Below are 27,476 nucleotides of genomic sequence, written 5' to 3'. Positions count from 1 at the left end.
AAATGAATAGTAGAGCTGTCAGTAGTTATCTTTACACCTCGTCCTCCAATTCTAGTGTATTATTAATAATAGCCTACTAACACTTTTATTACAGGGTCTATAAAAACAAATGTGGGGGGATTTATTAACTTTGTGGGGACGACTACAAACCTATCTCAAAGACAGACAATGTAGAAAGAATATTTAACATATTCGTAATATCGACCAATGATAAATAAACGATCTTTAATACAACTGTATTAAAATTGCACATAAGCTATATGTATTCAATATTTATCGATCATGTATTGAACATTTTACATTGTATATTCATTTCGTTTTTTTAGAATACAGTTTTTAATTTCCTGACGTGTCACATAACACCACGGTCTCCCAGTCTCTTTGCATGTGTACCATAGAACCACTGCCATAGACAAATTCTAAAACAACACTGTAAAAAGTGATATGTTGACCTTAAAATATATGTGCATCATGGTTTTTAAGTAAATTCAACTCAAGGTTTGTATTTTTGTCAAAATAACAAACTCTTGGTAACACTTTTCATTATGGTACCCTTTATAAAGCATTTATAAATGTGTTAATTAATGATTAAGTCGTTTACAAATGCATTATAAAGCAGTTATAACTGCATGAATAAAAACTAATCCAAACGGAATACCTGCCAAAAAGTAACTTGTTATAAAGGCTTAATAAATATATTTATTCATTCTTTTTTTTGCAGATTCATTATTATCTTGATGCTATTTGCGAAATAGGCCGTCAGACTGAAGAGGGTGTTATGTTCTTATGGATTATAATGCATTTGTAAATGACTTGGTTCTGATGTGTGTTGTGGTAAGAAATAGGATGGGTCGAACAAGTCGAATCACCTGAATGGAAACTTCACAGAAAACGATTTATCACAACAAAACGACACCAATATTACTAAATACAACTTTAATGTCTTTAATATAAATTAAAGAGATTATATAATGCCCCAAAAGAGTTTATTTGAAAACTCAAACATTTCAAAAACTCACAACATTTGTACTGGTAATATTAAATGTATGTTTTGTTAACGTAATTTTAACCGCAGTTTGCACAACTCAATTCTTCCATTCACTTTATGCATACTCTTATGCTTTTCTCGTCAGTTATATTTTCGTCTTGCATGAACAAAGGAATTTAAGTTATGCAAAAAAAAATTTCAGTAGAAGATACTTAACATGATACAATATGGTTGTTGAGACAACGAATCACAGAAATATCTCAGTAGTGAAATCATTTTTATTGGTCAAACAGAAACATTTTTATGTGCATTTAAACAAAAATAGGCATGTGCATAAATTTGGGCACCCCAAAGATATAATCCCATTAATATTTAGTAGAGCCTCCTTTTGCTGCAATAACAGCGTGTAGCTCCTATAGCAACAAACAAGTCCCTGAAGTCTGGCAGGTGGTATTTTGGCCCATTCCTCCATACAAAACGCCTCCAGTTCAGTCAGGTTTCTTGGCTTCTGTGCGTAGACAGCCTGCTTCAAATCAACCCATACATTTATAATGATGTTAAGGTCTGTGGACTGGGATGGCCATTCCAGAACATTGTAGCCTACTTGTGCTTCTGCATGAATTTCTTGGTGGATTTTGAACAGTGCTTAGGATCATTGTCCTGCTGAAAAAAATCCAACCCAAAGTTGTAGCTTCAACTTTGTGACCAACTCTTGAACATTCTTGTCAAGAATCTGCTGATACTGAGAGGAATTTATGTGGCCCTCAACTTAAACAAGGTTTCCAGTACCTGTGCTAGCCATGCAGCCCGATAAAATGATGGACCCTCCACCAAGTTTCACAGTAGGCATTAAGTTCTTCTCATGGAATTCAGTGTGTTTTTTACGCCATGAATAACTCTTGTTCTGACTAAATTACTCTATCTTAGTCTCATCTGACCACAGTATGTTTTCCCTAAATGCTTCTGGCTTGTCCAGATGTGCTTTTGCATATCTCATACGGCTCTTCTCGCGCAAAAAGCCTTTCCTGAGAGTTTGTCGCATCACCCTTCCAATGAGCTTTTCCTGGTGCAAAGTATGCCGGATTGTGAAACGATGAACAACTACACCATCAGCAGCCAGATGTTCTTGTTGTTCTCTGGAGGTGGTCTGTGGCTTGTCTGTGACCATTCTAACCATCCTTCGCCTGTGCCTTTCCTGTATTTATTTCGGCCTACAACATCTTTCCTTCACAGGACTGCTCTTGTGGCCTTTCATTTCTGCACTACATTTCTGACTGTGGAGACGGACAGTCCAAACCTTCCAGATAATTTCTTATACCCTTATCCTAATTCGTGATAATGAATGATCTTAGTTTTTAGGTCAGTGGAGAGTTGTTTAGAGACCCCCATGTTACCACACTCTAAGAAAGAACAGAGGACAAACGCAGCCAGCAATTACCTGTTAAACAGCCTTTTTCATGATTGGTTCCACCTGTCTTTGTAATTGAAGGTCTCCCGAGCTGATCAGTTTTGTGCTGCAACCTGTCTGCTATAAATCCCTACAGGACTTGAAATGAATGCGATTAAAAGGGTGCCCAAACTTTTGCACATCCCATTTGTTACATTTTATTTTTTATTATTATAAAACTAAGAATTTCACTCAAATGTCTGTAGGAAAACAAATCTTGTTGCAGTGATCTTCTCTTATAAAGGTAGAGCAAATTATCACGAAATCTCAGAGGGGTGTTGTATACTCTGTATAGTCGTGCCATGTGGTACTACAACCAAAAAAAAAAACTAACCTTCATAATGAAATCGCTGCAATTTCTTTTTCTGAGAATTATCAAAATATTGGCATCTTGGATTCCAGAAGCCTGGAGCCTATAACATACTTTGCGGGTTTATGAAAGTTGAGCTTAAATACGTGATGAATAAATAGTGCCCATAATGAGGCATTTAAAAACAGTCTTACTTGAAACAAGTAGATGCTTCGACCTGGAAACGGAATTCCTTACGTCTCGATCTAACAAGCGGATACAGTTAAATGTTCCAGCGTTGTTACATATCAGAATGTAGCTTAGCCAATCAAACCAGATCACCAGGACTGCTGTATAGTGTTGTTAAACTTTCCTTCTATTATTAATATTTGATATAAATTCTGTATAAATTATATTATTATTATCATGTAATGTCATTTTTGAATTATGTTTTGACATATGTCGAGCCTAAGAACCCTATGAGCCGTGGTTATTCACAGCTCTTATTGCTTTCTTTAAGATGGATCACACACATTCTTGCTTTCATAAGCAACATGAGTGGAATTTTCATAATACACACAAAGATATGACTTCATGAATGTTTAATAGTGTAAAATAGCTCCACTGTGCATTCACAGAGGTCAAAACCATTTTCAAAATGGATTCTAGTTTTATAACTCTATATGTAAATCAATCAATCTTCAAAACAACAGATTTTTCTCTACGAATGGCCCATTGTTGAAAAAAGTACCGTTCTTTCTATATATTGGGTAATGTTTAGGTTTAGGGTAATATTTCTATATTTTTAGGAAAGAAATCAATACTGCTGTGTGGCTGTGATTCCAACGCACTTAATCATTTAATCGATCTGTGAAGAAACACTGTGTCCTCGCTGTCATTCATCTGGGGATCAGGTCTGTTCTGAGATTCTAGATTAATCAACGCAGCCAAGATCTCATTTCCAACGTGTCTATACAACATCCTGCCTTTATCAAGATTGCTAAATAGGTCATGCGGTGTTTGAAAAGGCCCCTCCTCACATCGACGTCTAAATTCATGAGTTAAATGTAAAGAATTAAGTCATCTGTAGAAAAGCTGTTTCTGCATTCAGCAATACATTGTATGTCAGAGACTTGCTCAATGCAGAAAACACCTTTCAGGTGCAGTAAGATGTACAGTCATATCTCTTTAATAGCATCTCGAATTGAGTTTCAAGAGCTTCAAAAGTGCTTTTCAAACCAAGTTCAGCTTCTTTGTGGTTCAGACTCAACAGACAGACCCGTTAACATTCTGGTCAAAGGATCATGGCAATTAGAAAATGATGTTGACTCACACTGACCAAATATAATATAGGACATATTTGAAGGAAAATGAATACAGGTTTCTTTTATACTGGGTGGTGGTGGTGGTGGTGAGAGGAGTGTAGTGGCTCATATTGAAAGTAAAAACATTTGTCTGGATGTGAGATCGTGATTGAGCTCCTGTATTTCTGTTTCTTACATTTACATTTAGTCATTTAGCAGACGCTTTTATCCAAAGCGACTTACAGATGAGGAAACATTGGAAGCAATTATAACAACATAGGCAACAAAATAAATAAGTGCTTTAAAAACTAGTCTTTTAAAGCCTAGCACAGTATACAAAGCAGAATAGTGAGATTAGTATATACATATATATATTTTTTAATAAGAATAAAGAAAGGGAAAAGAATTAGGTTAAATCAATCGGCGACGTGTTGACGGAAGAGATGCGTTTTTAGGTGTTTTTTAAAGATGGCAACCGAGTCTGCTGATCTTGTAGCAGCTGGTAGATCATTCCACCAATGTGGAACAGATCCAGAGAAGGTACGGGAGAGTGACTTTTTTCCTTTTTGGGATTGTACCACTAGTCGTTGTTCCTTTGCAGACCGCAGTGATCTGGCAGGAACATAGGGTAGCGAGTAAAGATACGATGGTGCAGACCCGGTGGTGGTCTTGTAGGCCAGGAGCATAGCTTTGAACTTTATGCGGGCGGCAACAGGGAGCCAATGTAACCTGATGAAGAGCGGAGTTACATGCGCTCTCTTCGGTTCATTGAAGACCACTCTTGCCGCCGCATTCTGGATCATCTGGAGTGGAGAGGTTTGATTGTGCAAGCAGGAAGTCCAGCCAGAAGCGCATTGCAATAATCCAGTTTGGACAGGACAAGAGCCTGGACTAGGACTTGCGTAGAGTGCTCTGATAGGAAAGGTCTAATTTTCCTAATGTTGTAGAGGATGAATCTACAGGACCGGGTGGTGCTGGCAACATGACTTGTGAGGTTAAACCGATTATCGATTCCCACCCCCAGGTTTCTGGCTGTGCTGGACGGTTTAATAGTTGATGAGCCTAGTTGAATGGCAATTCTTATAGAATATATCAAACAATTAGGCAATTTATTTTTCTCTGTCTAATATTTACCACAATTTTACAAAAAAGTAGATTAAAGAACGGTTAGTTTTGGTCCTTGGTTCTGATTGATTGGGCCGTATTCTGAGCCTTTGTAAAATTCCCCAAAACACCCCCCTTATCTGTTACAAAATCATTGTAAACCATGGCTTCTTGGGTTAGTCTTCCTGTCCTATATCGAGTGTCTCTCTAATTCTGTTTTATAAAAAAATGCATTGAATGAATGAACATGTTTTGTTTTCATCCCACAGATCCACGGGATGTTTCTGGATTACATCTTCTGATTAGGAACCTGCTTCAATCATCGAGAAGCTCTGCGAACATGAGGTCTGGAAGATGAACATGTCCGAGGAACAAATAAACTGCACTATTAGCCACGAGATTCACCAGTATCTGTTCTCGGGCGCATACATATTAGTCTTGCTTGTGGGTTTACCAGCAAACGCTTACTCACTGTACCACGCCTGGCTGCAGCTGAAAGCACGCAACGAGCTGGGGGTCTACTTGCTGAACCTTACCGTATCGGACCTGCTGTACCTAGCTTCCTTGCCCCTTTGGCTGCAGTACATTTTCCAGGGGGACGACTGGAGCGGCTCGGAGTGGCTCTGTCAACTATGCGGCTTCCTGCTCTACGAGAACATTTATGTCAGCATCGGTTTCCTGTGCTGCATCTCCATAGACCGTTATCTGGCCGTGGTTTACCCCTTCCGTTTCTCCACTTTCCGAACGGTGCGAGCGGCGACGCTGGTGAGCGCTGCAGTATGGCTCAAAGAGCTCGCCGTGGGCGTGGTGTTCTTTCGGCACAAGGAGCTGAGCAGGGACAAGCACAACCGATCGGTGTGCTTCGAGCATTATCCCATGAAAACATGGGAGTTCCCCATAAACTACTACCGATTTTACATAGGCTTCTTGTTTCCTTTAGGAATCCTTTCCTTCTCGTACTTCCGAGTTCTCCGGGCAGTGGGCAAGAGCGCGGGCACACAGACGGCCCAAAAAACCCGCATCAAGTATCTGGTGACCAGCACCATCGTCATATTTCTGGTGTGTTTCTCGCCGTACCACGTCTTCCTGTTGGTGCGTACGCTGCTGGAGAGGGACTGCGCATTCATCGAGAACATTTTCAACTATTATCACTTCGCTCTGTTGCTTACAAGCTTAAACTGCGTGGCAGACCCGACACTGTACTGTTTCATCAGCGAGAGTGCCCAAAAAGACATCCAGAAGGCGCAAGACGCCTGCACTCGTATCTTCTGCTGTTGCTCCAAAAGTCATGGAAGGTTTAGCACGAACGCCACTGAACTGGCAGTAACTAACGACAACGGAACAGGCACCACTCTGGTGATGCTGTTGCAGCAGATCAAAACTGAAGTTTGAACAGCTTCGCTTTGTTCTTTCTGTGCTTTTGCCTTTAAAAAGTGGACACCAGAGAATTTAGGAGCAAAATTGGTAAATATTCAGTGGCATACTATCGTTCAATGGTTAAAGCATTTTTGAATACCTTTCACAGCCCCTTGTTATGTTCTCAAATGAAATCTCAATATGTAAAAATCTGGGTATGTGTAGTTAGCATACTGCTGTTGTGGAGTGTCATTCTCACGGATCGCTACCTTGATAGTCACCAGTGGTTGACGTTTGTGGTTTGAAGAATGGATGGCTAAAACGATCAAGTTGCGTTCCAAGTCCCTTTAGCTACATTTGCAAATGTATATTTGAGAAGTTATTCTAAAGTTATTTCTGATTTAAAGGTTTTCCTTGTTCCAGCAACGCTCGCATAAGAGAGAAAATAGAGTAAAGCAGCCAAAATGCATTCAATCTCATGTTGCTCCAAACCCATATTCTTTTCTTCCTCGCAATGGTGATAAAGTGTTTACCTAAAAAGCAATATTCAGTCACCATTTATTGACCGTCTTGTCATTTCCAACCTGTATGTCTTTCTTCTGCAGAACACAAAAAATGATATTTTGAAGAATGTTGGTAACCGAACAACGGCGGTACCATTCACTTAAATTGGTTTTGTGACTTTACAAAAGAAGTGAACGGATAACGCCGCTGTTTGGTTACCAACATTCTAATAAATATCATCTTTTGTGTTCGGCAGAAGAAAGTCATACAGGTTAGAAAGGACAAGAGCGTTAGTAGCTTTAAGCAAAATGATCATGTGAACAAAAAAGCTTATTTAAGTACAGAATGGAGGTGAAACTTTATGCCAGGTCTGACGGTTTCAAATTTTTCTTTGTTTTTACAAACCATTTCTGAATACACGTTAGTGTATACGCTTGAAAGATTTTAAAGCTGGTCTGAAGGGGAAGAAATTAGGAAGTAACTTTAAAAAAAAGTAAATCTAGGCTTTGGTCCAAAGTTGATTGTGCTTTTCTGTCATTTTTGGAGCTTGACAGCTTCCACACTTGTTATCATTGCATGGAAAAGGAAAAGCGTGGTTTAAATTCCACAGAAGAGATATTGACAGGTCTGAAGCAACATGTAGGTGGTAAATGGTTATTTATTTTTGGGTGACCCGCAGTGCTCTAGAATGGGGTTTTTTTTGGTGTGGGAAATTATAGTGTGGTTGTAAAGGGTCAGCCAGCCCTATTTAAACTGGACAGCATCCCACTGTGATTTAATATCCTGGGAAAATATGTGAAGAAAAGAACATTCATTGATCAAACGCTCTGTTTGCTCAAAGCAAAAGGGTAAATAAAGACAATGAGCGGTTGGTGTAGTGTTTACATTTCTTGGAGTGAAGCGACTGCGGTTACTTATCAGTAGCAGATCCTGAACTGTAGAAACTTGTAAAATAAGAAATGGTCTCTGATGCTTATTTTCACCCAGTGTTTATCAACACATCCTCAACATGCATTCACTTTGGACATTTACACGTTCGTACGTTAAGAGTTCACACAACTCAAGCTAGTATTCCAAATATTTAACAATAGTTCACATATTGACTACAGTTCTTTTATTATTGGTTTATAAAAAAAATTTAAATCTGTGGTGTAACTTCAAAGAGCTTTTGTTCTGTGCATTTGTGTGAATTAACTGTAGATATGATGCTGTGTCGGCTGTATGTCCATCCAAAAGCGCAGCTCTTCTTCACCGAACCTTTTGATGAAAGTTGCCATAGCTGCATATTACTTCTTAATAAAAGTAACTATTCTCCATATTCCATAGTGTTGCTTTCATGCAGCAGTTGTAGGTTTTGTTGCATTTGGAAGTCTATATAGTATATAGGTATTTTATATCTTATTTGTAAGTCGCTTTGGATAAAAGCCCCTGCTAAATGACTAAATTGGCTCGCAGGTATCTAAGGGGTAAAGCAAACCGTTCTGGGTCACCTTTGAATACCTTTTTTCCTACTATGATAGTCAATGATGTACCAGACATGTCAGTTGCAAACAGAACTAAGCATATTATAAAGGTTTGAAACAACTTGGGATCACTATAACAGAATGTAAATTTTTTGAGAAAAACAATTCATATAAAAAAAGAGCAGTATTGTTTTTCAGCATTTATTATGGTTAGTTCATTTGAGGGTAATGCATTAAGTAACTTTTACAAACAGGCCTCTATATATATTTGACACTTGTTAACGTTGTCCCAGAGAAGAGTTTCACACCTTCAGATGAATCCAGAGCCAGATTGATTAAAAGTTGCTATTTATTTGATTTTACGATTAAGAGATTTTAGGAAGATCCCATCAAGAGATCTCCAGCGTGTTGATTTTGGACGGAAGAGGAAAAGACTCTTAACTAAAAAGGTCAGTAATAATATACAAATTACCAAACAACACAATTACGCTACATAACACAGCTCTGTAATATTTTTATGTGCAGAAACATCTTTGAATTAAAATAGTTGCTCTTCTCTGTTCAAAGTAAAATATCACAGTATTTGAATAATGCTTGGGTAGTACATGATTATAGTAGTGATGCTTTTGAATGAATTAAAGGGCTAGAAATATAAGAATAAAAATGTTGTCTTTATTTACTCACCATCGAGTTGTCTATCCTGATTTTTGTATTTGTTCTGTTAAACACAAAATGAGATATTTTGGAGAATTTAGCAAAACACACAGCTCATGTGGTATCTCAGACTACCATTTAAACTACTACGGTAGTCAATGATGTCCCAGAACTAACAACTGCTAACAATCTTCCAAATATCTTATTTTGTGTACAATGTATCAATAACATTTATAGAGGTTTGGAACAACTCGAGGGTGAGAAACCGATGACAGAATTTTCCTGTTTGGTTAAACTAGCGCTTTTATTTCTATGACAATGATCAACTTTGTGGCTTAGGTGCACAGAAATGTGTTACGGGTAGATTGTTGCTCGTAAGAGAATTCATTTGTACATACAGTTGGGAAAAATTACAACACAAAATTAAACAAGAATAAATCAATTTTGTCTTTCTCATTGTTTCTCTTTTCCTCTTTCGTGTGACAGAAAAGATAACACAAATCAGCTTTGAGTGCTCAAGGATTTGTGTCTTGTTCCCTTTGTGTGAAAGGAACTCATGCTGCTCAAAGGGTGAGATCTCTTAGCCGCCGTACGATGTCCGAATGGTACGGGTGAAAGGTCAGTCCATCCACCTCCAGTCCCAGGTTTGCAGTCTTGCCGCTGCGAATGCCATATTTCACCAAAATGCGAAGCACGTCTTCCTCCTATTTAAGAAAGCAACACTTCATTCATTCCTATACGTGTAGCTTTTGCAGCTGGAGTTATTCAACTTTAGCAATGGCTTCAGCGGTAACAGTCTCTTATTTTAAGCGCATTAAAAAAACAGGAAAATGTTATAAAAGCCTTAACAGCCACCAGCAGGAACAACACAACAGACACAGAAAATATTTAGGCTGGAATATGAATATAGGGTTAAAGGGATCGGTTCCAGACTTTGTGGCCGTGGTGATTATACGTTACACTGGCAGTGGTTCTGAAGTGGTTTGCAGTTCACCACAAATAAAAAAAGGGCCAGCCTTAATGCTACCCTGTCCTTTATAGATTTAGTCTATCTCGGTCATCCTCGCTAGATGAATGCGTAGCCCCTGCTCGCGGCCTCAGAGTTTCCTGTCAAGCATGCAGTCACTGGCATTGTGCTGTAAATCGTATCGTTGGTAGAAGTTTTTGAATTGTTTGCAGCCTTTGATGTAGATCATGAACAGATGTGTAGTTGGAATCGAACAATCGCCACACCATATTTGTCAATTAATCTTGTTTGTTTCAATGAAAGTGCTTTTACCTTATCTATAGTGGGCAAGCAGGCAGTCCATAGACTCTGTTGCTCAGGCGAGGGTGGCAAACCGAGGCCCCTTTGAAGGTAGCGGTGGTGTATCGGACAGAGATTCAGAACGTACAAAGCACAAGCGACAGCATAGCCACCCCAGTTGGACACTCCTGTAAAGAGAGATGTACTGTGGGTTTCATGTCAATTATATGGCATAATGTAGAAATAACCAAATGTATACTACACATTATTCATGAGATACCTAATAAGGCAGATAGCGGTCAGTGTGTAAATATGTTCGTTAAGTTTTGTGTCTGCGTTAACGTTTTCTTTCTGCAGAATGTCAATGTCTAAATCGGACATCAGTTTGAGCTGTGCACAAGAGTCAACATTTATGCAGGCTTTCCAATAAAGACCAGTCACAAGTTTCATTGTTGCACGCTGTCAACGAGTCAGCAAAGGTTTTGCTTGAGCTTTATCCTACTCCTTTATGTTGGTTTCGTAGACGAGGCCCAAGGCTACTTTCAGATTGTAAGGGAAGCTTGGGTTGACATGACTGAATGCGAATTGACACATTGAGATGGATGTCTTTCTCATTGTTTTGTCTCTACAAGCACATCAGTAATGTTTATAACGAGGTCCGGTTATACAAATAGCTTTTTTGTTGCTACTTTTAACTCATGGTTTATTGCAATGGTTCCCAAATCTGTTACCAAGGAACCCACTGCTCAACATGTCTCCCTTATCTAACACAGCTAGCTCGAATCGTCAGCATGTTAAAGGAAACATGAATGACACAAAGTTTGCATGCCTTTCTTTTTTGCCGGTAGTTTCTCAAAGTTGTGAGGTTAATGCAGCAAGAAGACTGAGAGAATCAATTTTGTCTTATTCTATTGCTTTTCTGAACTGTTAGCACGAGTGGACTGATTTTGGGAACGATAGTGTTTAAATAAATCAAGAATATTTTGGATCGGTGTGTTAATCCTGTCGTTTTTGACGATTGAACATAAGAAACCGAAATTCGTAATTATAATGCCCAAAATAAGATGTTGCTGTCTGTCGGCACGATGTAATTTAACTTAGCCATGTAACGTTACACGTAGGTTAAAACACGAGTGAATGGTGAATAGTTGAGAACAGACTTTTGAACTAATTAATTCCTGGTTGCCCCAGAAGATTCAAAACGTTTGCTGCTTTTAAGGCTCATATATTCAGGGATTACAACAAGTGGGACACACAAACGTCTGCTGAGCAATTAATAGGTAATGTTTACACTTTAGTCTGTGACATTGGTGTCTTTCAGGAAAGATGTAGTGATTTGAAAACCTAATTTTACACCTAAAATCTCATATCAAAGGCTTCACCAGAGTGCCTTGCCCATTTAAGTATAATAAAAGCTTTTCCTTTGCGTCAACACTGACCTCACATATATCCAGGTATCACCGCAACTCCTCAGCAGCTAGGCTTTGTCATAATATACTACATTTGAACTTTGCATCCCTCTCACCATGTGGCCTCTGTACTGAAATGTGACTGAAGACTCAAATGCACTGTCGGATGAGTTATTGATTGTGATGATGGTGAAGAGCAGTTGGATATTGCACTATTGCCAGATAATGCAAATTAAACGCTGTTTTGAAGAATATGGCTGTTTTCTCAAATTGCAGGCAAAGCACATTCTCACATCATCTGTTATTCAGTCGGTAATTGAGGGGCTGCAGGACATCCATGATATTAGCCAGTCTCATTTGCTACACAGGGTAAGTGAAAAATTAACTACACTTGGAATTTCTGAAAGGATATCAAGAATGTTGCAGACATAATATAAAGCCAATTTAAAGTATGTTGAACCTGTCCCCATCTGCCTTGGTAAAAATTTATCTGGCAAGGAAAGCTTTGCTCAGTAAATTCCCATAAAGCCAAGTTTAGAAGCTTTGTTCTGCTGTAAATCAGTTATAGAACAACATTAATGTCAGATTGTGAATTCCTAAGCAAACGGTGTCCTCTGCAATTGTATGGGATGGCAGTTATGTTGATGACAATGTGCTGTTAAAAGATGATACAGATTCACTGGCTTTAATCTTGTATCAAGACGGTTTAGAAGTGGCAAACCTACTTGGATCTGGCAAGAATAAGCACAAAATTCTTGCTGTTTACATGACACTTGGAAACCTGTTGCCTCACTGCAGGTCAAGAATTAAAAGATTTTAAGTTTTTGGTAGAAGATCTTAAAGACCTTGAGGAAAATGGGGTTCTGTTAGCTGATGGAAAGATTCACAAAGGTACACTGTGTGCAATAGCTGGAGATAATCACAGTTTTAAAAATTGCGATTTAAAAAAATACTATAGACATCTGGTTGAGATATATATATATATATAAAATAGGCATAAACATAATTATATATATTGTTTTGTGTTCTGCCTTGTAGACGCTTTCTGACATCAACCTGGAGCTTGGATCAAAAGCCAAAAAGGGGAAAGGGACTTCAAAGAAGACTGGCCAAGCAAAAAAAAAACACTACTGTGAACCCACAGGTTTCCTCTCTTCTGATCAACTTGCAGATAGTGGAAGTGTCTAAAAGTTCCATTCACTGTAATTGGACTAAAAGGAAGTAAGGTTCCTGCATTGTTAATGCTGTTAACTGTTAATTGCAATACAAAAGTACAGCTGACATTCCTACTAACATCTTTATACAATGAGTCAATTTGTTGAGAGTACTTGATTGTTAATGTTGTGTTAATTTATTTTGTACAGCTGACATTTCAGCCAAAATGTGTTCACAATGACTTTTTCTGGCCTTTGCATCAGAAATAAACGTTTTAAATTCGAAGACTGTAATTTCCATATCAGTATTCTCAAATGGAAATCGAAAACAATATTTACATTTTTCTTGTTTTAAGGAAAAAGATATTCTGTGTAGAAATACAATTTATTGCAATAAATAACACGTTGTAATATTGTAAAATTAAGTGGCATAACAGTATAATCCAGTACTTAATACAGTCATAGTTCTGTAAAAATACAGAAATTTGCTGGCAACCCAGCTGCCAGAATGTAAATTGAGAGTGAAAAGATTTACAGCACACACTGTAAAATAATTTAATTACAGCATGATACTGTATCTGGCAGCTACAGTACAATACTGTTAATGTGGTTTACAGTTGTGGTTCTGTAAAAATACAGAATGTGGCTAGAAACCCAGCTGCCAGTATTTTACTGTAAATTTACAGGGAAAAGTTTTACAGTGCAAGAATGTGTCCTTGGGAGGCTGCATACACAGGCGTGGCCTGGTAAACTACCAGTACAGGTTGACTGTTAAATGCTCTCCTACTTGTAAGTCACTTTGGGTAAAAGCATCGAATACATTTAATGCAGGGATGCACCTATATGTACATTTTGGCTGATAACATTAAATGAAAATTGTATTAACAATGTAAACCCATAACGATATACTGGCCCATTCACAGTATCGCAATATTAATATGCATTTTTCTTAACCTGACACAAGGCAAAAAGTGAAAATACAGTTGCCCAAACATTGACATCAGAAAACAAGGCATAATTTAGTTCCTTTTTTTAAATCGTGTGCTGAGCCTACTTTAAAAGTATAAAACGATTTACCTTGTAAACTTGATAATTAGTTTATTAACTAAACATTACACTAGATGTTCTCAATAGCCACTAGTATAACAGGCGTCAGTACAGAAATCGTTCCACCAGAGATAATTATTTAGTATATCGGCATGACCTTAGCCGCTCGCATCAAATTAAAAAAAGCTCTGCTTTGGCTTACAAAACGGCCACTGGTTCAGCACCCTAATTCAGATGCATGCCCTCCGGATCCTTGCGCTCTGCTAGTGAACAATGTCTTGTGGTTCCATCCCAAAAAGACACAAAATCACTTTCAACCCCCATTTTTAAAATTGTTCCACAATGGTGGAATGATCTGCCTGTCTCTACGAACAGCAGAATCTTAAGCCATCTTTAAGAATCTCTTTCGTCAACACCGAACACAATAATACTGACTCGTACTGTATTTCTCTCTCTTTCCCAATCTTTCTATCCTTTACTATATATAGTAAAGTTCACCCAAAAATGCTTGTAACTAAACAGTTCTTGACTACCATAGTTAGAATAGAAGATAATTGACTACCATTGTAATTTTTCCTACTGTTTGGTTCTTAGCATTCTTCCAAATATCTTTCTCTGTTGATCGGAACAAAACTGTATACAGATTTGAAACAACTAGACAGTGAGTAAAGGATGAAAGAATTTTCACTTTTGGGTGAACTGTACTTACTGTCTATATGGACTGTCTTATATAGCAACATAAAGCTACTGTGAATGACCGTGTAGATTTGGCATTGGGTTGTGCACTAACTTCCCTTTTAGCAGGAAACAGAACAATTGTGTGTCCTTGTGAAAATAAACTGTGGTTTTGCTGCAGTAACCATGACTGTACTTACCTGCCGTAATGGCAAAATCAGCAGCCACGTCGCATGCGATCAGACTCCCGTTAGGCATGTGTGCTTTAACTGCTGCTTGAACTTTCCCCATACCAAGCTCATTACCTCCATCTCCGATCCCTGCACACACACAAACACATGTAAAATTAATCCTCTTCCAAAGAGGTGACGGGTCTCATTAAACTGTGCTCATTTTTAATTGGAAAGGAAGTTGGTGATTCAAGCATTGTGATCGTTAAAAGAGATTAACAGAGTCACTCCGTCAGAGGAGGATCTAGAGACAACACTAGTACCAACACACACGTTTGCCACATCTGATATTTGTAGAATGTGCCTCTTTTTGACACTATAGAGCTCTGGCATGTCTTTTTCTTTAGTACCTGTGATACTGATTCCTGCAGCAATAGACAGTAGGGCTCTCAGGAAAATGAAGTGGGCTTTTGTTATAGTAAGTGCAATGTCTATTTGTTATACCTGTAGAAGTGATGCCTGGTATAACACTTGCAGTGGTAAAGAGATCATCTATGGGGTCGACTAAATGCTTGATGTTTATCCCCCGCATGTTATAATAGTTTCCGTCTGCAGCCCGGCCGCTGCGCTCTATTGCCACCAAGTGGTCGAACCTTTGAGGTGCACATAAAAAACAACGTATTATGAACTGAACAATGTTAAACTATACAAGCGTCTGTAGAAAACTACGCTACCATAATACTTGTCTGTAGTTAATGAACATCAACGGGATATCCATAGAATACCCAGACTATCATTTACAATAGAGCCCACTGCCTTGGATACTGTAAAACGTTAATATCTGCAAACTATACCTTTAAAAAAGCCCCGTTTTCACCTGGTATTAAAATGTTTTTAGTCAATGCAACGCGAACTAAAAACGTGGTTAAATGGTCCAAAACATTTGGCTATACTGCATTTACTGGTATATGTGACCCAGGACAACAAAACCAGTTTTCGAAATTGAGATTTATAGATCATATGAAAGTTGAATAAATAAGCTTTCCATTGACATATGGTTTGTTGGAACAATATTTGGCAGAGATATAACTATGCAAAAAACTAAATATTGAGAAAATTGCCTTTGAAGTTGTTAATCAGAGGCAATGTAACAGGCCGTTGCTAAGAAACATCTTTGTTTTAACTCTTCGCTATAATGACGTTGGGGAAAGTATAAGAACCGGAAAGGTGAAATTCTAAGCTTTACATAGACACCAAACTCGAGTGGGTGATTCTCAAAGAGCGAGCAGCAGCAAGTGATGATTGTAGGGGTGTTTCTGGCCATTTTGTTAACGCTTTTGCTGCATCCACTCACAAAAATCAAGTTGTGATCAAGATGTGTTTACATAATGGAACATGATCTATAGTGAATATCCTAATGATTTTTGCCATAAAAGAAGAAATCGATCATTTTGAGTCATTAAACGTTCATTGTTTTGTTGGCTTTTGCCACAAATATTCCTGTGCTACTTAAGGTCCAGGGTCCCATTTGTTCATGTGATTGAAAACACCCCAAACACATCTCAATACCAGCTGTAACGGCGTCTATGACTTTGATAGGATATTACATTACATCTTAATAGAGAGCAGCAGTAGGTACAGAGGATGGAAAATGTGACTGTGGCCGAGAGTGAAACAGCACTACACCTGGGCTTTGTGGGGTCTCCATCATGACACAGAAAGTGCAGTGCTGATTCAGGTCCTTTGCTCTGGAAGCTTATTACTGGCACTGCAGTCTTTATCACACCTGTAAGTCAAACCCACACATATACACCGAACGGAAACAGAATTCTGATCAGATGCGACTTGCTGCCTGTCTCAAATGACAAACAGCATACCTTTGTGTATAATTCGCTTTTTTTCATTTTATTCAATGCAACAGTCAAGAGCTATTGGCAAAAAGCACATAACTCAATGTGTATGTTTGATGTTTAATATGCAGCTACGTGCAGTATTATGTTGGACCAATGAGCTATAAGGACAAATACTTCAAAAGAAGGAATAGAGAAACTAAAACCATTACTTTACAAAAAACAAAAAATAGCCCAAATTCAGTCTTCTTTAGCCATTTGATTAAACTATTTTACTTTTGGGATATACTACTACTCATTCAACTTAAAGCAAAAGGATGGAAAATGGTTGTGGCATTTTGGAACCCAACCCAGTAAAAACAGATCTGCAATACAGAACATACCTGTATTCTGTTTGTCTGAGAAGGGAACGAGAGAAAATCTAAATAAAATTTACAAACAGTAGTAACTATGAAAAAGAGAAACGGGCACCTTTCTCCTCAGCGTCTCTTATAATGTTCCTATTCATCTCTAAAGCCCGCTCATCTGTTACGATGACCACCTCTTTGCCCATTGCTTGGAGCATTGCTGCCATAGCGATGGCACCGGGTGGGCCGTCTGTCTCCTCGGGGGGGCTGTGCATGTAGTGTGTGGGGAAACCAGTAGTGAAGAGTACAGATGAAGAGTGTGACAGTGAGAGACAGGCCTTTAGGAGTTCATCCTGCACGAACAGCGCCCGGATACCCCTCGCACCTGTTCACACACCAAAGAGTTACACATATGACACACGTTATTATTAGACAGATGTGTGCTGATAGTTCAGTCAAATTTAATAACTTCACTTTTCTGGACTTCATGTTACTTAACCATTCACTTACCCAGTTTTACAAGAACGTTTTTGTTCATGTTGTGTGCAGCAGCGACGATGCACAAATTATTCAGGGTCATCTCATTCATTGTGAATGTTGTATGTAGTTTTGACAGAAATGTACTGGAAATACATAAAATTCTTTGGACTTTAATATATGATGATAAAATGTTAATAAATAGGACACGGTCATATACAGAAAGACTTTATTCTTATCACATGAAACTTTGTACACTGCTGGCATCTAGAATGATTTTGATCTGAATTTTATTGTTCATAGCAGAGGGCTCTGTCAACTTATATTTTACAGCTTGTCAATTAAAAATATAAGCTTTGTATACGCACCCCTCAAAATCCCCCACAGAGCCCCACCACACAACAAATCCCAATTTAACCCGTGATGTACTGATGAAAATACCAATAAAACTCTGTGAAAAGTGTTGCTTAAAGGGTCTTTAAAGGGATTTCTGCCTCACCCATAGACGAATTCCTGTCTTTTGAATGAGAACAAAAACAGAAACTGCCGCTGTCGAACTGAAAGCTTGTATCTCCGAAACTGCCATATTTACACTGCTTTTTTGGACAACTTGATATGCTCTTTGCACACTTTTAACCAGAAAGTATCTAAAAGTAATGATTTATGAAAAATTATAAACAAAATAAACCGACATCAACAAAATAAATTAAAGGGATACTTCACCCAAAACAATTAATTCTGGCATCACTTACTCACCGTCGAATTGTTCAAATCTGTACAAATGTCTTCGTTCTGATGTACACATTCTAATTATATGACCAGCACCTGTATATTGCCTTATCAAAAAGTTGATTTATTTCACTAATTCCATTCAAAAAGTGAAACTTCTATATTATATTCGTTCATTACACACAGACGGATATATTTCAAATGTTTATTTCTTTTCATTTTTATGATTATAACTGACAACTAGGCAAAATCCCAAATTCAGTATCTCAGAAAATTAGAATATTGTGAAAAGGTTAAATATTGAAGACACCTGGTGCCACACTCGAATCAGCTAATGAACTCAAAATAACTGCAAAGGCCTTTAAATGGTCTCTCAGACTAGTTCTGTAGGCTACACAATCATGGGGAAGACTGCTGACTTGACAGTTGTCCAAAAGACGACAAGGAGAGCAAGACACAAAAGGTCATTGCAAAAGAGGCTGGATGTTTACAGAGCTCTGTGTCCAAGCACATTAATAGAGAGGCGAAGGGAAGGAAAAAATGTGGTAGAAAAAAAAGTGTACAAGCAATAGGGATAACCGCACCCTGGAGAAGATTGTGAAACAAAACCCATTCATAAATATGGGGGAGATTCACAAAGAGTGGACTGCAGCTGGAGTCAGTGCTTCAAGAACCACTACACACAGACTTCTGCAAGACATGAGTTTCAGCTGTCGCATTCCTTGTGTCAAGCCACTTTTGAACAACAGACAGCGTCAGAAGCGTCTGGACTGCTGTTCTCTGATGAAAGTAAATTTTGCATTTCCTTTGGAAATCAGGGTCCCAGAGTCTGGAGGAAGAGAGGCTCACAATCCACGTTGCTTGAGGTCCAGTATAAAGTTTCCACAGTCAGTGATGGTTTGGGGTGCCATGTCATCTGCTGGTGTTGGTCCACTGTGTTTTCTGAGGTCCAAGGTCAACGCAGCCGTATACCAGGAAGTTTTAGAGCACTTCATACTTCCTGCTGCTAACCAACTTTATGGAGATGCAGATTTCATTTTCCAACAGGACTTGGCACCTGCACACAGTGTCAAAGCAACCAGTACCTGGTTTAAGGACCCTGCTCTTAATTGGCCAGCAAACTCGCCTGACCTTAACCCCATAGAAAATCTATGGGGTATTGTGAAGAGGAAGATGCGATATGCCAGACCCAACAATGCAGAAGAGCTGAAGGCCACTATCAGAGCAACCTGGGCTCTCATAACACCTGAGCAGTGCCACAGACTGATCGACTCAAAGCCACGCCGCATTGCTGCAGTAATTCAGGCAAAATGAGCCACAACTAAGCATTGAGTGCTGAACATGTTCTTCCTTTCGTGTTCATACTTTTCGTTTTCATACTTTTCGTGTTCATAGTTTACAGTTGGCCAAGATTTCTATAAATTCTTTCTTTGTATTGGTCTTAAGTAATCTTCTAATTTTCTGAGATACTGAATTTGTGATTTTCCTTAGTTGTCAGTTATAATCATCTAAATTAAAACAAATAAACATTTGAAATATATCAGTCTGTGTGTAATGAATGAATATATTATACAAGATTCACTTTTTGAATTGAATTTGTTAAATAAAATAAACTTTTTGATGATATTCTAATTTTATGACCAGCACCAAAGAATGCTTATAACCAGACAGATTTTGCCCCCCATTGCCTACCATAGGATATGACAAAATACAATGGTTGTCAAAAGTGCCCCAGAACAGTTTGCGGTCCTACATTCTTCAAATACTTTACTTAATTTGTGTTCAACAGAACAAAAACAATTATAATTTTTTTCCTAAAATGGGAGTCAATGGGGGGAAAAATCTGTCTGTTATAAGAATTATTCCAAATATCTTTCTCAGTGTTCAACAGAACATAGACATGTATACAGATTTGGGTGAAGTGTGCCTTTAATGTACTGTAATGTCATTTTTTGCCATAGAAAACAATGTTGTGAGAAGAGCTTGCATAAATCCCTAAATGGTCATCTTAAGCAAAACTGTGTTGTGTCATACCTGGATCTTCAACCACAAGCTCCTCGATGGCTTGAATTTGTTGAACCGCCCTCTTGCTAGCCATGCTGTAATGCTGAGGATTCTGGGATATGCAGAATGTCAAAGGACTCTCTGTTGGCTCCAGAGCGACGGGGCAACCAGTTTCTGCCTTTTGATTGGTGAGGAACATGCAGCCGGGTGAATGAGTGAACGCAAGACCTGACTCTGCAACATCAAAAACTAAAGGTCAACAGAATTCACTTAGATCAAACACGTTACACATCAATTGTGTGTGTCTGCTGCAGAACATTAAGAACTAAACCTGAAATGCATTGAAAGGCTTGCAAAATTTTCTGCGTTGAACACTAGAATGTTGTGGGTGGTTACAAGGACCAGCATCAGATATAAACTACGTGTCTACTAAAATTTTAACTTTTTCCAGTTATACAATAGAAGGCTCGTGTCTCTGCTTTTTAGTGCATCACAAATCGTTAGCCTGATCTATTACACATTTAATATGGTACCTTTCTTATACAAGATGATTGTAGGGATATCATAAGTTATGCAAAGTTTAAAATGACTATGAAATGCTTGATGTGTCATGGACAGAAATCAATGTCTGAAGCTTCATCAAGAAGGTTAAGCCAGCGACTGACTTCCAGAAACAAGCGTGTAAATGATATCTACCAAAGTGTGTTTTAGTGCTGGCATCTTTAGAATGATGTACTTACTAGGTTTCCCACTGTAGATGCCCTCCAGCTCTGTAAAGGAAAATCAATAGTAAAACAACAAAACAACACATTTTGGGTAACACTATAACAATTAGGAAGTCTAGGGCACTAGGGCAGTGCTGGAATCAAATCGAGACTTTTTTTGGTGGGGTGGGGGTTAGTCTCGCAATATATAATACAAATATACACAATATATTTGATCATAATATGCATAACTACAGTCTATACTATTAATAAAAAACTTGCTTACATAAAAGAACAGGATTCTCTTACTTTATTTTGGATCAAACCAATGCAGGCTTGGTGAACAGAAATGACTTTTGAACAGTTGTGTACGACCAACAGAATAATTTAACAGTGTTATTTACCCATGTACTATTTTACCGAAAAAAAACCCAGAATGATTTACACTTTGTGATAATATTTGTTCCTAAAGACTTAAATGCAAGAAACTAGTTAATAAGATATAAAAAAATATACATTGTGAGAAGACCGGCTGTCAGTCTGTGTATTAACGGCCAAAACATACTGCATGCATGAGCAGCGCGAAAGCAGAGCATTTCCAGCTCTGCTTACGCATGCGGTACGAATGCACGCATCTGTAAATATGTGCGGCGTAAAAAATATGCGCTGCTTACTTACGTATTTTTTCCGGTGCACATGTTAACATGGGCGGGCCTGACATACTCTGTGCGCAGTACGTATGGGGTGCGTAGGGATTTTTTATGTTTAGTGCGAGTGTTGGATATACATTCACCTAAATGATTATTAGGAACACCATACTAATACTGTGTTTGACCCCCTTTCGCCTTCAGAATTCTACGTCTAAATGTTGGCCCATATTGATAGGATAGCATCTTGCAGTTGATGGAGATTTGTGGGATGCACATCCAGGGCACGAAGCTCCCGTTCCACCACATCACAAAGATGCTCTATTGGGTTGAGATCTGGTGACTGTGGGGGCCATTTTAGTACAGTGAACTCATTGTCATGTTCAAGAAACCAATTTGAAATGATTCGAGCTTTGTGACATGGTGCATTATCCTGCTGGAAGTAGCCATCAGAGGATGGGTACATGGTGGTCATAAAGGGATGGACATGGTCAGAAAAAATGCTCAGGTACGCCGTGGCATTTAAACGATGCCCAATTGGCACTAAGGGGCCTAAAGTGTGCCAAAAAAACATCCCCCACACCATTACACCACCACCACCAGCCTGCACAGTGGTAACAAGGCATGATGGATCCATGTTCTCATTCTGTTTATGTCACATTCTGACTCTACCATCTGAATGTCTCAACAGAAATCGAGACTCATCAGACCAGGCAACATTTTTCCAGTCTTCAACTGTCCAATTTTGGTGAGCTTGTGCAAATTTCAAAGTTGCTCTTCTATCAGCATGAATCAGTCGGCTCATTCTCCTCTGACCTCTAGCGTCAACAAGGCATTTTCGCCCACAGGACTGCCGCATACTGGATGTTTTTCCCTTTTCACACCATTCTTTGTAAACCCTAGAAATGGTTGTGCGTGAAAATCCCAGTAACTGAGCAGATTGTGAAATACTCAGACCGGTGAGTGTATGTATATATATATATATATATATATATATATATATATATATATATATATATATATATATATATACATATACATATACATATACATATACATATACATATACATATATACATATATATATATATATATATATATACACACACACAGTGAGTACGGAAAGTATTCAGACCCCCTTAAATTTTTCACTCTTTGTTATATTGCAAAATCATTTAAGTTTCTCATTAATGTACACACAGCACCCCATATTGACAGAAAAACGCAAAACTGTTGACATTTTTGCAGATTTATTAAAAAAGAAAAACTGAAATATCACATGGACCTAAGTATTCAGACCCTTTGCTCAGTATTTAGTAGAAGCACCCTTTTGATCTTATACAGCCATGAGTCTTTTGGGAAAGATGCAACAAGTTTTTCACACCTGGATTTGGGGATCCTCTGCCATTCCTCCTTGCAGATCCTCTCCAGTTCTGTCAGGTTGGATGGTAAACGTTGGTGAACAGCCATTTTCAGGTTTCTCCAGAGATGCTCAATTGGGTTTAAGTCAGGGCTCTGGCTGGGCCATTCAAGAACAGTCACAGAGTTGTTGTGAAGCCACTCCTTCGTTATTTTCGCTTCGGGTCATTGTCTTGTTGGAAGGTGAACCTTCAGCCCAGTCTGAGGTCTTGAGCACTCTGGAGAAGGTTTTCGTCCAGGATATCCCTGTACTTGGCAGCATTCATCTTTCCCCCGATTGCCACCAGTCGTCCTGTCCCTGCAGCTGAAAAACACCCCCACAACATAATGCTGCCACCACCATGCTTCACTGTTGGGACTGTATTGGACAGGTGATGAGCAGTGCCTGGTTTTCTCCACACATACCGCTTAAAATTAAGGTCAAAAAGTTCTATCTTGGTCTCATCAGACAAGAGAATCTTATTTCTCACCATCTTGGAGTCCTCCATGCGGGCTTTCATTTGTCTTGCACTTAAGAGAGGCTTCCGTCGGGACACTCTGCCATAAAGCCCCGACTTGTGGAGGGCTGCAGTGATGGTTGACTTTCTACAACTTTCTCCCATCTCCCGACTGCATCTCTGGAGCTCAGCCACAGTGATCTTTGGGTTCTTCTTTACCTCTCTCACCAAGGCTCTTCTCCCCGATAGCTCAGTTTGGCCGGACGGACAGCTCTAGGAAGGGTTAAGCAAATGGCTGCAATATAACAAAGAGTGAAAATTTAAGGGGGTCTGAATACTTTCCGTATAATATATAAAAGCATCAACCATAAACTTCCATGTTGTATCCAGATTAAAAAACATGACTTAAGTGTAGGACAACACAGAAATATAATAATAAACCTTTTCAGGACTAAACACAATAGCTGAAAAGAATTTACATTTTATCTGTAGTTTTTTACTTGATGCTGGTGATATTACTGCATTTTTGTGTCAATTCGTGTTCATTTTGAGCATCATACATGTGCTATTTCGGTGTCAATTCGTGTTCATTTTGAGCATCATACGTGTGCTATCACAACCGTCCGTGCTCATTCATTCATTTCATTCATTTTCTACCGCTTATCCGGGGCCGGGTCGCGGGGGCAGCAGTCTAAGCAGAGATGCCCAGACATCCCTCACCCTAGACACTTCCTCCAGCTCTTCCGGGGGGACACCGAGGCGTTCCCAGGCCAGCCGGGAGACATAGTCCCACCAGCGTGTCCTAGGTCTCCTCCCGGTCGGACGGGCCCGGAGCACCTTCCGGGGAAGGCGTCCAGTAGGCATCCGTAACAGATGCCCAACCCACCTCAGCTGACCCCTCTCGATGTGGAGGAGCAGCGGCTCTACTCCGAGCTCCTCCCGGGTGACCGAGCTTCTCACCCTATCTCTAAGGGATCGCCCAGCCACCCTGCGGAGGAAGCTCATTTCAGCCGCCTGTATCCGGGATCTTGTCCTTTCGGTCATGACCCAAAGCTCATGACCATAGGTGAGAGTAGGAACGTAGATTGACCGGTAAATTGAGAGCTTCGCCTTGCGGCTCAGCTCTTTCTTCACCACGACGGACCGGTACATCGACCGCATTACTGCAGAAGCTGCGCCGATCCGTCTGTCAATCTCCCGTTCCATCCTTCCCTCACTCGTGAACAAGACCCCGAGATACTTAAACTCCTCCACTTGAGGAAGGAACTCTCCACCAACCTGAAGTGGGCAAGCCACCCTTTTCCGACTGATCCGTCGGATTTGGAGGTACTGATTTTCATTCCAGCCGCTTCACACTCTGCTGTAAACCGTCCCAGTGCATGCTGAAGGTCCTGGTTTGAAGGGGCCAACACGACAACATCATCCGCAAATAGCAGAGACGAGATCGTGTCGTCCCCAAACCTGACACCCTCCGGCCCCTGGCTGCGCCTAGAAATTCTGTCCATAAAAATTACGAACAGAACCGGTGACAAAGGGCAGCCCTGCCGGAGTCCGACATGCACTGGGAACAAGTCCGACTTACTGCCGGCAATGCGAACCAAGCTCCTGCTCCGGCCGTACAGGGACCTGACAGCCCTTAGCAAAGGACCACAGACCCCATACGCCCGAAGCACCCTCCACAGGATGCCACGAGGGACACAGACTGGGGCGCAGACTCGAACCCGATCGAACATCTCTGGAGAGATATGAACTCCCCATCCAACCTGATGGAGCTTGAGAGATCTTGCAAAGACGAATGGGAGAAACTGCCCAAAAATAGTTGTGACAAGCTTGTAGCATCATACTTAAAAAGACTTGGGTCTGTAATTGGTGTCAAAAGGTGCTTCAACAAAGTATTGAGCAAAGGATGTGAATACTTATGAACATTCTTCGTTCTTTATTTTTAATACATTTGCAAAGATGACAAAATGTGGAAAAAGTGAAGCACTGTTAATACTTTCTGCACTGTACATTGTTTACATCAGGGTCGGCAAATAACAGAGGCTTTGGAAAGAAAATGACAACAAGGTGAACAAAACTGCTCTCCAAATTCAAGATAAAAGAGGAAACGACATGCATAGTAAAAAACTATGCTATGAAAGTTGTAATCTAAATAAGATTAGGTGAAAATTAACGAATGTGGATGCCAGCATATTTGCGCTGCTACAGCTTTGAGCATTACAGCCAATCAAGTTCATGGTATAAATATATTGGCCAATCAGAGGCGTTTAACTGATTCACCGATGAAGAAGCGCTATGCTGAAGAGCTCCATGCTCACAAAGTTTATCATTAACAAGTTACAACCGCGTACAGATACGATGCAAGAAAGAGATTCATTAGACTTTACTGGATAACCTGAACCCATTGAGTGTATGTGTGATGTTGGTTGTTCTGTTTATACATTTCCTGTTTGTTTTATATATTTAACATTTGAATAACTGATTTTAATGTTCCTTAGAGAATCAAAAGTGCAATAAAATACATAAAGGCTTCTCAGCTTGTTTTGTAACGTGTAAAAGTTAATGTATTCTAATATCTGAAAGTAAAAATCATCAAGATGACAACATCAAGGTCAATAATCAGCATCAATGATTTTTTTAATCTTGCGGTCCTATGGAATGAGTACATGTTTTATCAGATATTTATATGATGCTCCGATCCACATCAGTTTAAAGACACATCTGGTACTGCTTTGTTTCTGTTATCAGGGTAAAACTATGTTTGTAACATTTTCATTCTTTATACTTTATAATAATTATAATTTTATTTCTACATTCATAAAGAAGTAAATTATCACTTGTACCTCTAATCAGCAATCCTAGGATTTATTTATTTATAATTCGATTTTCAGGCATGGTCTGCGGTTCCCCTGAAGTAGCTTTGGCCACCCCATATATAAAAATCTAGCTCCGCCACTGCTGCCAGACATATAAAGCCTGACTGGTTAATGTTTTAAGCTGTTGTAAACGTTAATGCATGACAGAGATAAGTGACTGTAACAAAGCCATTTGTAAATCATACCTGGCTTCATGAATCCTCGGACGATGTATTTCAGTCCTGTTGTTAATCTGACAGCAGGACTGAGCAGCCTCATAACTTCACATTTAAACAGAGAAAGCATAAAGATATGAACATGATGAGCAGGGGTCACACGGCCAAAATCTTCATGTCATCTTCATTCTATTTAACTGTACTAGGGAAAATATAAATATCATTGATGGTGTTTGTTTTTTGCGTGATATTTAAAAATCTTTAATTACTTTAAGGTTCAGATTTACCTGCTTTTTAGGGGACGAGTCAGTTTCTTTATAAAAATGTACTGAAATAAAGTTTTTATATCGTCTCCAGAAACGATGTTAATCAATATGGTAATAATATATACAACATATTAGTTGCAGAGATTAGAATAATACATTAATACGTGCATCTATCAAAAACAAGACAAGTTAAACCTCAGGACATCTTGTCAGCCAAGTTCTAGTTTTTCCTAACTCGGTCCACATCTCTCACAACATTAAAATACTTCACAGACAAGTGAGAAAAAACCAAACCTTTCTCTCTCTCTCCCTACAGTTATTGGTCAGCCTTTTATTGAAACTAGTAACTTTGTATGCGGTCGGCCCTGCACTTCCGGTCTGAAACTGGTGGTCTGTGACCGCGGGCCTGCAGCTGGAAACCGTTACCATTACCGCAAGCTATTTTCTCCTCCGTCTAGAAGCTCGGACGACTGCTTTGCAGACCATATTACAAATGCTTTATACGAACCCGGGTTATGTAATAATGAAGCAGTTGTAGATTTCAAATAATCACCTAAATCAATGCGCTTAAATCATGTAATACGTACTAACCTATTTAGTGGTTCAGATTAAGCAGGCAAGCGACGAGGACTTGCGCACTTCTGAGGCGACTCTGTGTCGATTAAATGTCGTGACTGCAGGTGGTCAACCGCTATTCTGACGCTGACGGTGTAAACACATCACACAAAATGGCTACACCCGCACCACCCATTGGA

The 27,476-nt window shown here is 39.2% G+C and overlaps 2 protein-coding genes across 6 annotated transcripts in view; one reads left to right on the top strand and one right to left on the bottom strand.

Annotated features, from left to right (window-relative positions):
* The window catches only part of gpr68 (G protein-coupled receptor 68), an 11,337-nt gene extending 2,433 nt beyond the window's left edge, over nucleotides 1-8,904 (top strand). Inside the window, exons 2-3 of one of the 2 annotated variants that reach the window (XR_013786782.1) lie at nucleotides 5,402-6,596; nucleotides 8,826-8,904. Coding sequence is in view for 1 of the 2 variants with exons in the window: in XM_079458464.1 (XP_079314590.1) it covers nucleotides 5,487-6,524 (1,038 nt within the window). In the remaining variant the exon portion in view is untranslated. Of the gene's footprint in view, nucleotides 1-5,401; nucleotides 6,656-8,825 lie in introns of those variants that run through there. The other variant, XM_079458464.1, reaches the window with a different exon arrangement.
* LOC306895301 (D-glutamate cyclase, mitochondrial-like) lies at nucleotides 8,651-27,461 on the bottom strand. Of its 4 annotated transcripts, XM_079458462.1 has the most exons (13): nucleotides 27,313-27,397; nucleotides 26,486-26,560; nucleotides 23,458-23,719; nucleotides 22,953-23,291; nucleotides 20,958-20,987; nucleotides 20,248-20,451; nucleotides 17,518-17,630; nucleotides 17,132-17,392; nucleotides 16,497-16,596; nucleotides 15,315-15,463; nucleotides 14,841-14,960; nucleotides 10,389-10,543; nucleotides 8,651-9,813 (listed from the first exon to the last, which is right to left on the bottom strand). In XM_079458462.1, the coding sequence occupies exons 7-13, from the start codon at nucleotides 17,594-17,596 to the stop codon at nucleotides 9,673-9,675; spliced, it is 1,005 nt and encodes a 334-aa protein (XP_079314588.1). In that variant the 5' UTR covers nucleotides 17,597-17,630; nucleotides 20,248-20,451; nucleotides 20,958-20,987; nucleotides 22,953-23,291; nucleotides 23,458-23,719; nucleotides 26,486-26,560; nucleotides 27,313-27,397; the 3' UTR covers nucleotides 8,651-9,672. The 4 variants fall into 4 exon arrangements, with proteins under 4 accessions (XP_079314588.1, XP_079314587.1, XP_079314589.1 ...); XM_079458461.1 differs by lacking the exon at nucleotides 17,518-17,630 and having other exon boundaries at nucleotides 27,313-27,407; XM_079458463.1 differs by lacking the exons at nucleotides 22,953-23,291; nucleotides 23,458-23,719 and having other exon boundaries at nucleotides 27,313-27,437.
* Between the last annotated feature and the right edge of the window lie 15 nt (nucleotides 27,462-27,476).

Source organism: Barbatula barbatula, assembly GCF_947034865.1.
Source record: "Barbatula barbatula genome assembly, chromosome: 6".
Taxonomy (NCBI): domain Eukaryota; kingdom Metazoa; phylum Chordata; class Actinopteri; order Cypriniformes; family Nemacheilidae; genus Barbatula; species Barbatula barbatula.
The sequence above is the reverse complement of the archived record's forward strand: the minus strand, read 5'-3'. Positions and strand labels throughout refer to the sequence as shown.